Source organism: Neomonachus schauinslandi, chromosome 3 (genome assembly GCF_002201575.2).
Source record: "Neomonachus schauinslandi chromosome 3, ASM220157v2, whole genome shotgun sequence".
NCBI classification, from domain to species: domain Eukaryota; kingdom Metazoa; phylum Chordata; class Mammalia; order Carnivora; family Phocidae; genus Neomonachus; species Neomonachus schauinslandi.
Window position 1 is genome coordinate 3,702,001 of NC_058405.1, and position 15,777 is coordinate 3,717,777.

At 42.1% G+C, this 15,777-nt stretch overlaps 1 protein-coding gene across 1 annotated transcript in view; it reads right to left on the reverse strand.

Moving 5' to 3' along the window:
• Window positions 1-15,777, reverse strand: part of MYO16 (myosin XVI) — a 441,248-nt gene that overhangs the window by 27,760 nt on the left and 397,711 nt on the right. Inside the window, exon 33 of the mRNA XM_044913335.1 lies at window positions 12,716-12,874. Coding sequence (XP_044769270.1) covers window positions 12,716-12,874 — 159 coding nt within the window. The remainder of the gene's footprint in view (window positions 1-12,715; window positions 12,875-15,777) is intronic.

Below are 15,777 nucleotides of genomic sequence, written 5' to 3' on the forward strand. Positions count from 1 at the left end.
TGTGTCCGGCAGGGGAACCTGCAGGATGTGCTGGAAGGCAGAGAAGGTCGAGAGAAAGCACTCGACGTGACATTCCACAGACGTCTGACGATATTTTGTAGGCAATGGACAGCACCGTAGGTTTCTGAGAGGCGACTGTGAGGAGACACCATTTTACCTGAGTGGTGCGTTAAGAGGCCTTTCTTACTTGTTGACTAAAGAAATCATGGATCCCAGGACCTATGGCAGGGTCAACAGGGTGGGGACAGATGGTGTCAGCGTGGGGCAGGGGAATGCGGGGGCGGTGCAGAGCCGGGTGCAGAGGGACGGTGAGGGAGAAGGAAGGGGTGCTGGCAGTCTTGACGTGCATGCTATCTCCTTCCCGTCGTGAAGGTGCAGGTGGGGGAAGCAGTTGAGACCCCCCCCAGCCTGGGGTGCAGAACACCCTTGCTGGTTGTAGCAAACAGGTGGAAGAAGCTCACTCAGGACGATATGCCAAGGGAGTGGGAGCCAGAGGATAAGGTAATAGCCAGGAAGCACTGAGGACATTAGAAGGCAGAGTTTTGTTTTGTTTTGTTTTGGGCCAATAAAATATTTTATCTTGTTGCCATATCAGAAGCAGTGCATTTTAAAGGCAAATGATCTAAAAATGACACCGAAAGAAAAAAGAAAACCCATGAAGGAAAAAAATGGATTAGTACCTCCATTTGAATGTTTAAAAATAAATATATACTAAAATATCACAAAGATAAAATGCAAACTAAAAAAGAACAATACAGAACATTTAAATGCACTAAATAAAAAGCCCTATTATTCTTAAAACATCCTACAAATCAAAATAAAGGACCTGCTGTCAGATTTTAAAATACGGGCAAAGAATCTGTATAGGGAGGAGAGAGAGTAAATAAGCACTAAGTAATAAACCTAAAAGTAAGCAATCAATCAATGAATATTCAAAGAAATGCACAAAGAAGTACGATAACTTACCCATGTTACTTATCAACATAACAAGTTGTTACAAAACTTTTTATTACAGAAATCTCACACACATACAAAAATAAAGAGAAAACGTAGTGAAACTCCACGTGCCCATCACCAAGCTTTGGGATGTTCATTATTTCAATCTTGTTTCATTTACTTCTCATTACCTTTACCAAAAAAAAAAAAAAAAAAGCTCTAGAAACCGTGTCATCTCACCTGTCAATGTCAATTCTTGAGCATGAGTCTCTCCTGCAGGCCAGGGGTTTCCTTGTGCAAGTACAGTGTGCTATGCAAAGGTCCCAGAAAAGCCCCCAAGTCTCGGGGTCGAGAATTCTACTGTGTTCCTACTGAGCTGAAGCTTCCTGACCCGTGGTGGGGGGGACATCTAAGGTGAGCCAGAACGTTTATTCACTGACTTCCACGGAAGGCTTTATCCCAGAAGATGGCTTGCACATGTTCATGAGTGTGCTCTAGTCTTCTTGCGGCCACAGCCTTCTCCCCAGACCGCATTCTGAGGTGATAATTCCCAGCGGATACAGTTCTGTGCCCTCCACACGTGCTTTCCGCGGCAGCAACAGTGGGCCTCAGAAAGCTAAGCATGCCCACTTGCTATGAAACCATCATTTTCAGGAGCCATGCTTGTCCAAATTACAGCAAGGGCTAAGGTCTTCTGAAACCATCCCTATCCTGCCCCCCAGAGACCGCGCTCTTCTGTTCAAAGAAAGCAGGCAGAGGCTTGGGGAAGGCATTCCCCTCCCCCTGATGTGGGCCACATAGTAGAGAGCAACGCTCTACAGAACACGCCACCTTGCACTGGGGCTTGGCAGAGGGGGAGTCAGGGAGTCATCGGCCTTGACTGAGGGTCCAGGTAGAGGGAGGAGGCTCTGTGCTCCCTCTCCTTGTGTACTGGGTGCTTTGTAATGAATCCTGCCCCAGGATGCTCAGGGTGGGTAGTATGCCCATCATGTGTGGCATGGATCCAGACCCTGGACTTCCGTGACTCCTCGAGTAAGGGGATGTTGAAAAGGGAGAGCCTCTGTGGTGGTAAAGTCTTCATGTAAAACCCCATGGGTTTATGTCAAGTCTTCTAAGAACAGAGCATGGGGAGGCTGTAGACGGTGGTGTGGCTCGGCATCTTTATGTAATGAATCAGTTGGTACCTCCTAGTCACAATCCCTAAAATTCTGTCCAAACCCAAGTTTGTTTAGTCAACAGCAATGGGGTTTGATTCTCCTTTCGTGTCCCCCCCAGCTTACCAAGTATGCCCTACTCTTTAAATCATGCCTCTCTTGGTGTTTGTGAAATTGGACATCAGTGTTCCTCTACCTCTGATCATTTATTCTCTATCTCCATGTCTGCCCTTCTCAAGGGATACTTCTCAAAGCTTGGCACTCTACATGGTTTTGTCATCAGATTTTCCCCTCATTTCTCTTTAAATGTTTTCCTCTGATGCTATAAATGATCCCCACTTCTCCAGCTTCCTTGAAAACTCTGCCTTTTCTATCTTTCCATCCTGGAGCTCCCCTTAAACTCCCAAACTGTAAGCATCGTTTATACATAAGCATATATAATGAAGCTTATATGTATAAGCATTGTCTACAGCCAGAAGTCCCTCCTAGCTCTTGAACTTCAAATCCAAGCCCCAGAATAAACCTCCTCTTCAAACTTTGTTTCTAACTTCTGTTAAAGAGTGCCCTGTTCTCTTGTCCAGAACCTCAACATCTTGGATCACCCTCACTCCCTCTTCTTGCCTCCTGTCCCAAGCCCATTCTTGAACATTCTCCTTGGGGTGCACAGTCTGGGAAAGCTCAGGTGGGGGAATACAAAACTGTTCTTACCAACTTAAGTTTCTGTTCCACTGCTCACTCTGAATGACACAATCAGGGAAGTTTCTCCAAAACAGCGGGTAGCACCCCACCACTTCCAAGCCAAGACTACTGTTCCAGAGAGACTCTTCGAATTGGCATTCATTGCTCTTGCCACTTTCTCTCTCATCTTAGTTACTTATCTATTCCATCAAAGTACCCCATTCTCAACCCTGCCACAAAGATACTGTGCAATAAATTTTCTTCACTAAAGGTGTGCCCTTCTGGTCTAAATCTGATTCGTTTTGAAAATCCCAATCCTCACCAGGAGCATCCTTGACAATCCCAGCTCACAGGAATCTCCTTTTCCATGTGGAGGCAACAGAACACTCATTATTTATGTGACTGATCTGACACTTGTCACCGGCTGCCCTGTTTTGTGATCTCTCTTGAAATGTATTGTTAACGCTCCATGTATGCTCTCTTCTCACACAGAGCACATCCTGAGTTGCTTAGATTTCCTACGGCTCTGCACACATTGCACAATGCCTGCATGCAACTGGCACTTAATAAATGCTCTGACTGACTGATGTGCACCTGCCTTTCTCTAGGATTCTTCCTGCCAATCTGTCCTTTATATTATTTTGAATCCTCTAACCATCCAAGTTCCCTGGAACTCCACTCACCTATCCCAATTTCCATTCATCCCAGAGGCTCCAAACTGTAATATCTGTCATCACACTGAATGCCAACATAGGCCACCAAAATGATATGCATGTTCGACTATACATGTGCGTGTACTGGGGTCTATGTGTAAATAAGTCATTAGGCATTGATTCTAGCATTATAGTCTGTATGGTCTCAGATGAATTAATTCACTGCCTTGTACCTCATCTACATCATGCATTTTTGCTTTTACTGGACACATTTTCAGTGACCTAGCCCCCAAATATCTACGCTTTTATGATATTTGGGTATAGGTAATGTTTATTGAGCACTAACCTGTATTAGCACTATTGTACTAAACCTTCGTAACAATCCCATAAGGCAGGTCCTTTAATTATCCCCATTTTTAAGATGAGAAAACTGAGAACTGGACAGGTTAAGTAATCTGCTCCCAGGCATGGAGCTGGTAAGCATCAGAGTTGGGGTCTGAACACAGGAACACTGCAACGAAGCCAGGAAAGAGCAGAGTCAGCATTTCGACCCAGCCATTTTGAATCCCGACTTTTCAACTACAGTGGAGGACATTTAATTAAATGAAGTCCAAATTAGCAATTATTTACGATGACTTGAAAATATTCTTAGCCAGAAGGAGCGGGGCAGGGCTTTCTAAATGCCCGAGGAGCTGGCTTTCTTTTGCAAAGCTACCTTCTGCTGCTGAAAATAGGTAATTGCACAATATTCCAGATTTTCAAGTGAAGGCTTGCTTCCTCTGGCTGTTAGCCTTTGAATCAGACCACAGTATGAGTTCCAAAGAATCTATACAATCCCCCTAAACAAAGTGATGCTGTAAAACGTATATTTGAATTTTTTCATGGGCTCAAATGAGAGGATCTTTTGCCAGCATTCTGGATCTATCTCAAGCGGGACTGACAAAAGCCATTTTTAGATGTTTCCAGAATCACTGTGGTTTGGTGCTCCAATGGTGTGAGCTTCAATATGGTGCTGGAGGCTATGCAAAGAATGCAGAGCTCTTCTATTCCTGCAGATGGTCTCACCCAGTCCTTCCCTGCAGAAAGCCCTTTCCGCCACAGATAATCCTCACTGTGCACCGAGGATAAACATAACGCAAATGAAAAAGAGAGACAATCTTCACAGAATGATAAATGTAAAATCAAATGTAATGACTGTATTCTTTAATTGCCATTTGTTTCCTGATGCCCAGCAATAGCATGTATACTCATTGAGCAGCAAGGAAGAAAATCATACCGGACATAAAATGGTCTAGCTGGCATTTTTTATATCTTTATTTCCCCACAAAATAAACATCTTTATACTCACAATATTTTGTGTGATGCAACTAAAATGTCCTAACACTAAAAACTGTTCTTTAATCTGATGATAAATAACCACAAGTCCAAGGAATAATTAAGTATACCAAAAAAGATCTAAGTCTGTGTTCACATCAGTAAAAGAATGGCAATTAAAGTAAGTGATAGCTATAATTACCCACACATAACTATATTTCAGCAAATGAACAAACAGATAATTATTTCTGGGAAGCAGAGGTAGGATGCAGATACTGGCATTCAAGAGAAATCATTTCCTAGGAAATAACACTATTTCTGATTCAATTACAATTCCAAGTTATTTTAAACATTTATTTCCATCTTGTGCCTTTATGTAGAAAGCACATTGACTATATGTTGTGAATTAGGAATCAGGACTAGTAACCACTTTCAGAATTATAATGATCACCTATATATCAGGTACTGCACGTGTGTAATATTTGTCCAGTTTGTATCATACCGACAAGGAGAAATTTTCTAACTCTGCACCCTGCACAGAACTCACTGATTCCTATGCAACATGCAACATTGATCCAATTGGTAAGTGCTTACCAGTGACAAGTATCCAGGGCATTGTGCCAGATATTGTAGTGATTTGGGGAGGTTGCAGGAACCCAGACTTTCATGGTGTTCGCAGAAGTAGACCAACATAAACATGTCAAGTAGCTTTGAAGGACCAAAATCCCAATTGAAATAATTTTCCTTTTGTGCATGTAACTCCTGAGATTTCCAAGTCATCATCAATTAATGACAATACAGAACTTGCTTTATTTTAAAATCTGGTCCCTATAAGATTTAAGGGGTAATGTATATACCTGTGTTCTAGGGCTCAAACATTTATTACAGGTAGGGAGAAACATGGGCTGAAATTTTAGCAAACGTGAATGAGTATATGGTCATCTTTCTTAAATATTCGTGTATTCAGTTTTTACCATTTGAACATGTTTTAAATTCCGTTTTTTTTTTTGGTGGCGATCTTTAAATACTCCAAAATTGCAAGTAAAACAGGAATTAGTTACTTTCTTACTAGATATATGTAGCCCTTGTGAAATATACTTCTATCACAATTTGGTGGCTATTGCTGTCACTCAAATTCCATTTTTATTATTTTAGGACTACTTAATTTCAGTATAAGGGTATATAATGTTTTTGTAATCTTTACCTCCTCCCAAAGGGTTAGCATCAGAGATTTCAGAAACTAACCATCTTAAGAGAAAGACTGTATCTCTATATTTCTAGCTAAAGATACATATAAATCTGAACATCAAACATTAACATGGAGAGTTTTACAAAATGCCTATTTTAATCAAGGCGGAGTAATTCGGGGTGGGAAATCGGGAGATAATTTTGCTTTCCAACACACAGGGCTTCGTTATTGTCCAATAAGATGGAGTGCCATGCACTGAGCATGCTTAATAGCTAGCTGTAAGCTAAGCAGATCTGTACTTGCTGACATGGACATACACCACATGATATTCCTAAGGTGGGGCGAGGGCAGCAGAATAGTAAAACTACATGTAGTATAATTCAAACTTTATAAAAATAAAGCCAAACACATGATGTAACCACACACATAATAATTGTATGAAAACATAAAATTCAACACAGTGGAATGTTAGACATATTTAGAGTATTTCTAGGTAATAGAATTGATAGTTTTTATTCTTTCTTTACTCTTCCCTGTATTTTCCAAAACGTATAATTTTTATAACATGCATAAAATTATAAATGCCATCTGATTAATAATATATTGTTTTTTAAAAGCTGCGAAATTCAGTCAAGACAAAATGTTAAGGTAAGCTGATGCTTTGGGGTCCTAAGAGCCTGTATCATTCTTGGCCGAACTTTTGTCTGCTTGCAGTGGTAATACAATGTGGTAAGGGCAGTTTCTTTTTCTAAAAGTCTTTGTTGCTGGTAGAAAAATCCTTCTATATCTAACTGATGTCACTCCCCAATTGCACCAAAAAGCCTCTGTTTTGTGACCTGCATACTTCTTTTTTTTTTTTTTTAAGATTTATTTATTTATTTTGGAGAGAGAGTGTATGTGTGCATGTGTGGGGGGAGGGGCAAAGGGAGGGAGAGAGAGAATCCCAAGCAGACTCCCCACTCAGTGTGGGGCTCAATGCAGGGCTCAATCTCACAACCCTGAGATCATGACCAGAGCTGAAATCAAGAGTCAGACGCTTGACCGACTGAGCCACCCAGGTGCCCTGTGACCTGCATACTTCTGATCATTATTTGTAATCCTTGCTTAATATGGTGGGATAAGATTCGTAAACACATCTGGGTTTTTCTCCGTGTGTGTGATTCGAGCAATCTTTTTTCTGAGTGCCAACAGAGAATTCCCACATTGTTCTGGTGACCTTCATGCTAAGCTTGAATAAACCCTGCCCTGACCAACTACCTGTCTCCATACTCCCCCTCCTCACCCCGGCCCCAACGTAATGTGTGACTTGTGACTGCAATGGTCCTGCCTGGTTTTCATCCTATACCCGCTCTCCTCCTCCTGCTTCTGACATCGGTGTGAGCACATGTGGGTGAGCAATATGCTCAGCTGAGAAGCTATGGTGCCCAGCCTCCCTATGTTCCCTTGGACCTTGAGGGAAGCCTGAGATAGGGTGGGGACCAGCCATCATCCTGGATGCATACCATGGACTCTCCACTCCCCCTCCGTTCCCCTTCCGTTCTCTCTCCCTCCTGTCTTTTCTCTTTGTTTTATCTTTTTAAGTTGTGGAACCGTACTAACACATGAGTTAAGAAACAGGAAGCTACTCAGAAGCCCCCATCATCCTCTTTCCCAATCACCATGGGCTTCTTCTCCTCCAGGGAAATCCCTGTCTTATCCCGGGCAGCAATCCCTTCCCAGCGTCCCTCTTTACCCGAGCCCCTCCTTGTCGGTCAGTGTTGCCATTCTCCTGTGTTCTTTATGTGCATTTCTCTAATTCCCAATGAATGTGGACTCTGAAAAATGCTTAAGTGCTTATTCATGTCCCCTGTCCAATTTCTTATTTGATAGTCTTTTGTTTTGTTTTTAAGTAAACTCCAAATATGGCCCTTTGTTGGTTAAATGTATTGAAAACACTTCCTCTAATTATTTTTTTTCCTTTATGGTTAGTACTCTTTTGTGGTCTGTTTAAGAAGTCCTCCTTTCTTTTCCTATCTCTGAGGTTAAAAAAAAATCCTATATTTTCATCAACACATTTATTATTTTACATTTGACACTTAGATCTATCATCTACCAGAAATCTCTTGTGTGTATAGCATGAAGTAGGGGTCAAGTTCATTTTTTTTCCTCACACAGATAGCAGTTGATCACCCTTCCCCAAGTGCCCTGTAATGCCAAGTTTGTCATAAATTAAGTAGTTATTTATGCAAGCTGGGAAGGTTTTCTTTCTTTCCCCTTCTGTATTCCTTGACTCTGGAAGAGTTTATGTAGCATTGGCATTTCTTTGTCCTTAAGATTTTGAGAAAACTTACTGGAAAAGTCATTTGGGTTTTCCTCATAGAAAAGTATTCAATTACAACTTCGATTGATTTAATATTTATGTTACTATTTAGCTTTCCGATTTTTTGGTCCATTTTGGTTAGTTGTAGCTTTTTTTTTTGAGAAATGTGTCTGTTCATCTAAATTCACAAATTTATTTTGACATAAACTGTTCATAATATACTCATTACTATTTTTCAAGCTCTGGAAGGTCTGGGGTGGGTCCCCTCTTCATCCCTAGAGTTGGTCATCTGTGCCACCTTCTTTGTTTCTCTGCTCTTCTTGCAAGGGAGTTTTCCATTTTATTCATGTTTCAAAGATAAATTTTTTTCAAAGAATTGACTTTTGGTTTTGCTATTTGTTATAAATTTCAATAACTTAGTTCTTACCTTTATTATATCTTTTCTTCCACTTCCTTGGTGTTTAATTATTGCTCTGTTTCTAATTTGTTTACATTTGAAAAACCGATTTTTGGCCTTCTTCTTTTGCAATACAGATGTTAAAAGACATACATTTCCACTGATAAAGACATTAGCAGCATCCCACAAGTTCTGTTATATTTTCATTGTCATTAGTTACAAAGTTCTGCTTTTTTGTGATTTCTTCCTGAATCTACTGATTCCTTGGAGATGAAATTTAGAACTCCCAGACAGATGAGAATGGTTGTTTTTAACATTTTCATATGAAAGCATACCTTTCCTGGCTCTGTTCCTTCACATTTAAATTTTTAGCATCCTCACGTTTTACATGCTTTTCAGAAATCTTAGGCTTTAAAATATTTTATTAATGGATCTATCTTTAATGTGAATTCACACTAAATGAGTCTCTTAAAGTTTCATGGCGTTCAAGCTTATTTTCAGAGTTGCTTTTATGCCTACCATCTACAACCTTTTTATTTGTTTTTGTTTTTTTTTTTTTAAGATTTTATTTATTTATTTGTCAGAGAGAGAGAGAGATCAAAACCACAGCAGGGGGAGAGGCAGAGGCAGAGGGAGAAGTAGGTTCCCTGCTGAGCAGGGAGCCAGATGCGGGACTTGATCTCAGGATCCCGGGATCACAACCTGAGCCGAAGGCAGATCTTTCACCGACTGAGCCACCCAGGCGTCCCATCTTGTTTTTCAGATTGCTCCGGTTCACCTCTTTTTTGCCACCTTTTGGGTGGACTGACTTTTATTATCCTGTTTTACTCTATTAGTTTGGAAATCATATATTCTACTATTATTCCTTCAGTGGTTGCCTTTGAAATTACAGCCTGCGAGTCTGAGTTATCCGCATGTGATTGTAAACCCTGCTTCATGCTCTCCTGATTTCACTGGCTTTATTTACTGCTTGTTTTTCCTCCTTGGATCTCTGAGCATTCTGGGTCTGCCCCGCACTTAATTTTTCCAGTTTTTTTTTTTTTTTCCTAAAACTGCCTTAACTCCTTTGCATCCTTACAGATGTTTTTTTTACTATTTATGAAAACCTAGATTGGCAGTTATTTGAGCACGTTAAATATGTTACTTCATTGTTTTTGAATTGTCTTTGAATTGCTGCTCCTTAGAATTTGTCTTTTTTTACTTCTGGCTGCTTTTAATATTCACTCTTAGTTACCAGTGTTTCACTATGAGATGCCTGGGGGAAGTTTTCTTTTTTATTTATGCTAAGCAGGGTTTGGTTTTGTTTTAACAAAAGTCACATTTACAGACAGAAAGAGGTACACGTGTATAAATTTCTAGGAACACAGGCATTCCCATTTGCGGATAACGATTCAGGCCCCTCTGCAGTCTGCTATGGTCTGAATGTTTGCGTCCCCCCCATCCCCATTCATATGTTGGAATCCTAACCCCCAAGGTGATGGTCGTAGGAGGTGGGGCCTCTGGGAGGACATTAGGTCATGAGGGCAGAGCCCTCACGATTGGGGTTAGTGCCCTTAGGATAGAGACTGGAGAGATGGCTTCTTCCTTCCAACCATGTGAGGACACAGCGGGAGAGGGGCAACCTGCCGCTGGGAGGCGGGCCGACCTTGGAGCTGACCTTGCTGGACCGTGATCGCAGACATCCAGAACTGCGAGCAGAGTTTCCGCCACGTATGAGCCCTCCAGTCTAGGTATTTTGTTATAGCAGCCCGAATGGAGCGAGACAGCAGTCCATCCCCGCCCACATACCCAGCCTTGGGCACCCAAGCATCGGTCTTCTGTGCCTATAATTCTGCCTTTTCCAAAACATCATGCGCACGGAATGGTACTCGTAGTCTTTGATTCTTTTCTCACTTAGCGCAACATGTTTGAGAGTCACCCATTTCATTGCACGTAAGGGTAGTGCCCCCCTTTTATTTTTGCACCGTTTATCCGTGTGCTAGTCAGCCTGTAAAATGGCCCCCAGGGAGCCCCCTACGAGGCACTCACACCTCATATAATCCCCCCCGCCCCCATCAAGTGGACTGGATGCATGACCTGCTTGTAAGGAACAAAATGTGCCAGAGGGGCTGGATGTCCCCTCCAGGACGGGCTATGCGAAGACCATGGTCTCCATGCAGATGCTCTTGCTCGCTCTCTCATGGACTGCGTGCCCTGGGGGAAGCCAGCTGCCCTGGCGTGAGGCCACCCTTACGGAGAAGCCTGTGTGAGTGAGCTGGGAAGGGATGAGGCCTGCCAGAAGCCACAGAAGTGATCTTGAAGTTGCACCACCTCTCCATCAAGCTTCAAGAGGACTCGAATTTTGGCCAACAGTTAGCTGACAGTTGCCTCACAAGGGACCTTGAAGCAAGGGCACTCAGCTCAGCCACAGCCAGACTGCTGACCCACAGAAGGTATGAAATAACAGCCTTCTGTTGTATTAAGCCTCTAAGTTCTGGGGGCGGTGGGCAGGTGCCATAAATTTACAGAGCAGTAGATAACCGACACGATCCAGTCACCATTTTGGATGATGATGAATTAGGGCACAATGAACATTTGCACACAGGTATCCACGTGGGCACAGTCTTCCCTGTTGCCGGTGTAACCTCTCTTCTTTCTCCAGAATTCCAGTAACTTTCTCAACACACCCTTCCTGCCTCTAAACCGTGTTCTGGAATCCCCAATCTTCTCTGGCTTCTTTGTGTTTCATTCCGTAATTTTCTCATTTATCTTCCACTTCCCCAGTTTTTTTTTTCTTTTTTAATGACTGCGTCTAATTAACTTTAAACTCATCCTCTATTGTAATTAATTTTATGACTATTTCTCAATTTCAGAATTTCCATTTGACACGTTTTTATAGTTTCCCATTTCTGCTGATTCTCATTCTTCCATCTCCTTGGGCATAGTAAACATACTTAGCTTAAACTATGTGCTTTTGAACTCCAATCTTTTGGGCTCCCATGGATGTGCTGCAATGGACTGCTATTTCTGCTTGTTAATTTTTGATCTTGTTTTGTGTCGTCATGTGTCTGGTTTTTTGACTCTGCGTTGAATATTGTATTTGAAAAATGGTTTGTTACATCATTTTGAAGCTTCCGATGCTGTAACTGTCCTTTGGGACACACACACACACACATTTCCTCCCAGGTACTTGCAGGCCCTGTCAGTCCTGAAGGACGTCCACCCAGCATCAGGGGTTGAGATGACTCATAGCTGAGCTGTTGTTTCTAGACTGGGAACACCCAGCCCTTAGGAGGGACACTTGAAGGCTCCGACCCATGGCCTTGGCAGACCCGGTCCCCACAGTCCAGGAGGCTATCAGAAGTCCAGTCCGGCTTCAGAGCTGGCTTCTGTGAACTAGAAGAGTGCTCTGAATGTCCCTTGGAGAAAAGCCTAGAACGTAGGCTTCTTTGCTTGGTCCCCACTGCATTGCAAACCCCCTTCCTCAGTCTCTTCCCTGGATCTCATGGTCATAATAGTTTTCTAGTGCCTTTAATCAGATTAAACAATAATGGAAGTTTTGGCCAGCTTTTCTGGATGTTCTCAAGAAAATCTTCCCAACAGCCATGGGCTGCTTTTATGTGTGAGAGAAATAAGTTATTTGTTTAAGCCACTATTAGATGATTTTTGGATACGCAGAGCCTAACCAATTTCTAGATGATATATTCCTTGATACACTCCAATTAACTACTTAATGCCAGTTTGGTATTTACCATAACTTCGATATTATTTTCCCTCACACTACTCAGGTATGAGAAGAAAAAGGTATCTTTTAAGTTAAAAATATTGTTAGAGCAACCCCATCTCCTCCTTCTGTTCTGCATAATCTCATTTTATATTGGTTCCCACATATTAAATAATCCACAACAATCTCTGAAAAGTCAACTAACATCAAATACAACTATAATTCTTTAACCTAACCAATAAAATGCTACAATATACCCTACAGTGAAGTTTATGATCTATGTTCCAGTTTTTAAGCCTACTTCATTTTTATGTTTCAAACCCATTCTCCCCATTAAGTTGAGAGAACTTAATACTTTCATCTGTTTACTTCTGAGTTTAAAAAGCACTTACCATTTGAGACAGAATTCCCATTTTCAGCAGTGATAGCACTCGAGAGTGAATTAGATAATTGAATTCCATGGTTATTTGCATTTCTATCTTGAGTCTCAGATGCAATTTCTGATCTACCAGCATAATCTCGGCCAGTTAGGTTCATGTTAGTCTCAAAACCTAAAATAAATTTTAGAAAGGATTATTCTTTTAGGATAAAATGTACCAAATAATTTAATAAAACAGTAGAAGAAAATAACAAAATTCATCAAATGAAACATTAATTGTATTTGAAATAGTAAATTAATAATCATCCTTAATTAAATTTATGGCCTACAAAATCTTCACCGAATTTTGTCATAACACTCCTAAACATAATGGGAAATATTAAGTGGTGATAATGAATTTCATAATTTCTTATTTTCAAACATATCTATACAGAATTTCTGATGTCAGAGTCTAATAACTTGTCACTAGAGCACCTTCTTGAGAACACTGTTTCCTAAAAAGCACGGAAATAAATTCATGTTTCAGAAGTTTTCTCATTTATTAATTAGGGCTGAGACAATCCTACAGGCTTGAAAAAAATGAGAAATAGACTTACAGCATCATTACAAAATTTGTTATTATCCATTTAGGAGTATTAAACTTCAAAACCCTACTTCTGCATTCTGTACACTAACATTGCCTAATTGTTCATTGCATGTCCCGTGTTGAGTGCTCGGAGATCGATGAACACAGACGCCATCATCCAAGTTATGCTGAAGAGGCAAACGAAGATTTTTTTTTAAACTATGTAGTAATAATAAAGTAAAATATAACAAATGCCAGGGTTTGGAGCAATGTCCACTGCATTATCCTCAGGCAGGGTCTACAAATGACCAGAGGGTGCAAATCAAGCACAATTGTCCACCATGGCGTCAGGTGTGGCCCTCGCCACCCCTCCCCTCTCCTCTCTTGGAGTCAGGGTCCCTGTCTCGGGCTGGCCAGGTGTGCCTGGGATTGGCTCTTGCTTCCCAGGGATGTTCTGGAGGATTTTTCTTCAATACGGAGGATGTGCATGTTCTTCTGCCCTTTGTTGGTACCCAGTAGATTCTGACTGCCTTTAGGTTAGGCCTTTCTGAAGTTTTAGGCTAACAGATTATTCAAAAGGGATAAAAAGCATAATTTGCTTTATTATACTTTACATGTGGCAGAACAGTTTATCTCCAGGGATCCCAAAAGATGGGGCGGGGGGAAGGAGGGGAAGAGTGGATGGAGGGAGGGAGGAAGCAGGAAGGAAGGGTGGATGGAGGGAGGGAGAGAGAAAGGATAGAAGGAGGGAAGAAGGAGGAAGGAAGGATAGAGGGAGAGAGGAAGGGAAGGAAAAGAGGGAGGATGCCAGCCCTCCAAAGCTTGTCTTTCCAGGCTGGTCTTGACACGGTCCTAACTCTTGCCTCTAGACATGATCTCCTCTTGCCCTTGAGCCTTACACTCAATCAGCACTACAGGCAATGGGCATGTATCTAGATGCTCCATACTGACCCGTGTTTCCCTGCTGTGCTGTATGCACTCCCACCAGCTAGAGTGGCCCTGTCCTCACCAGCGGGGCTCGTGGTCAGATGAGCCACAGGGACCTGTCACTTACAAGTGGAGCGTGCAGCCCAGAGAGGAGCCATGTCTGCCCCACATGAAGGGGTGCTGCTGTCTAGAGCAGGAAGGGCTGCATAGGTAGAATGGACGCAAAATGGACAGGGCTTTAGAAACCAGGTGGGGGCGTTGAGATTTCAGCGACCCGGGAGCCACCGCAGCTCCTGGCTCCCTGCACTTACAAACAAGCTGAAAAGCTCTGGCTCAGCCAGTGTGCGTAGGAACAGTGATGAACCGGACAACAGGTGATCGGAAGGAGACATATGAGTTCTTGACAAGGAGCAACGCTGAGCAGGCTGGTGCTGAAAGACTATGTATTTCTTTCGGTTGACTCTAGTTTGCCTTTCATAGAAATCTGAAAGTAACACAGGGTTGGCTTTAAAGCTGTCTCAAGACACAGGCACATCTGCCTCTCTTCGAGCTATTTTTCTCGCTCTTTAATTCAGTTGTTTATTGAATGCCTACGATGTGTTTGCACTCTTCAGGTGCTCCAAGTGCAGTAATGACCATGACAGACGGACGGCCATCGCAGCAAGGAGCTGAGGTTCTGTTCTCGGCGCAAAGGGACCTTACCCAAGGCTGGGAACCAGGGTGTCCCTCACTGGGTAAATGGGGACGGTCCTCTTACCTCTGGTGGGACAAAACTCAATCCTCTGACACACTGTGTAGACTCTTGGTATAAACAAGATGCTAGCTTCCTTCCTAACCAATTTCCAGCTCCTAAACAACTCATATATTTAAAGTCAAAACCTCCAATTTTGCTATTAAGGTTTTAAAAATATTTCCAATCAGCAGGTTACACTGTAGCCAAGGACTGTTTTTAAATGTGTCATGCGAGTTAGGCTGTGATTCTTACATTATCTACTAAAATCTTCTTTATATTTTTATCTTAAAAGTATAGGTCTTCTCAGGGATGACTCTGGATTGGAATAAGGAAATAAGTCCTTCTTCAAGTAAAACGTAAGAATTGATGGCCAATCTAATGATATTCATTCACCTTGTTCTGATGATAATTACCATCTCCTGAGTGTTTATGACCCGCCAATCCCCCAGAGCATCTGATTTTGCTCTGGTTTCGTACTTCTGAAGAGCTGTCCCTTTCTCACCCATTTTCGAGATGAGGTCACTGAGGCTTCGGGAGGTTAACCTACGTGCAAACATTTCATAATCAGCCAGTGGTTGCAGCCGGGTTCAGACCAAGGCAACATCCACCCACACTCATTCCTACACTTGGCCCGTCTGCGTAAAGTCTTCCGTCATTTCATTTGCTGATCTAAAGGATAATGCAGCTGCTTTTCCATGGCTTTATTGGATCCCCATGCCTCAGTGGTGATGAACTGGGGACTGGAGGTTGAACATTGTACTCTAGCCACTCAACTAGAGTTGCGACATCAATAGAGACGTCTCTGCTTTAGGGTTCTCCTTTCTCATGAATATTAATTGTGGGGATGGCT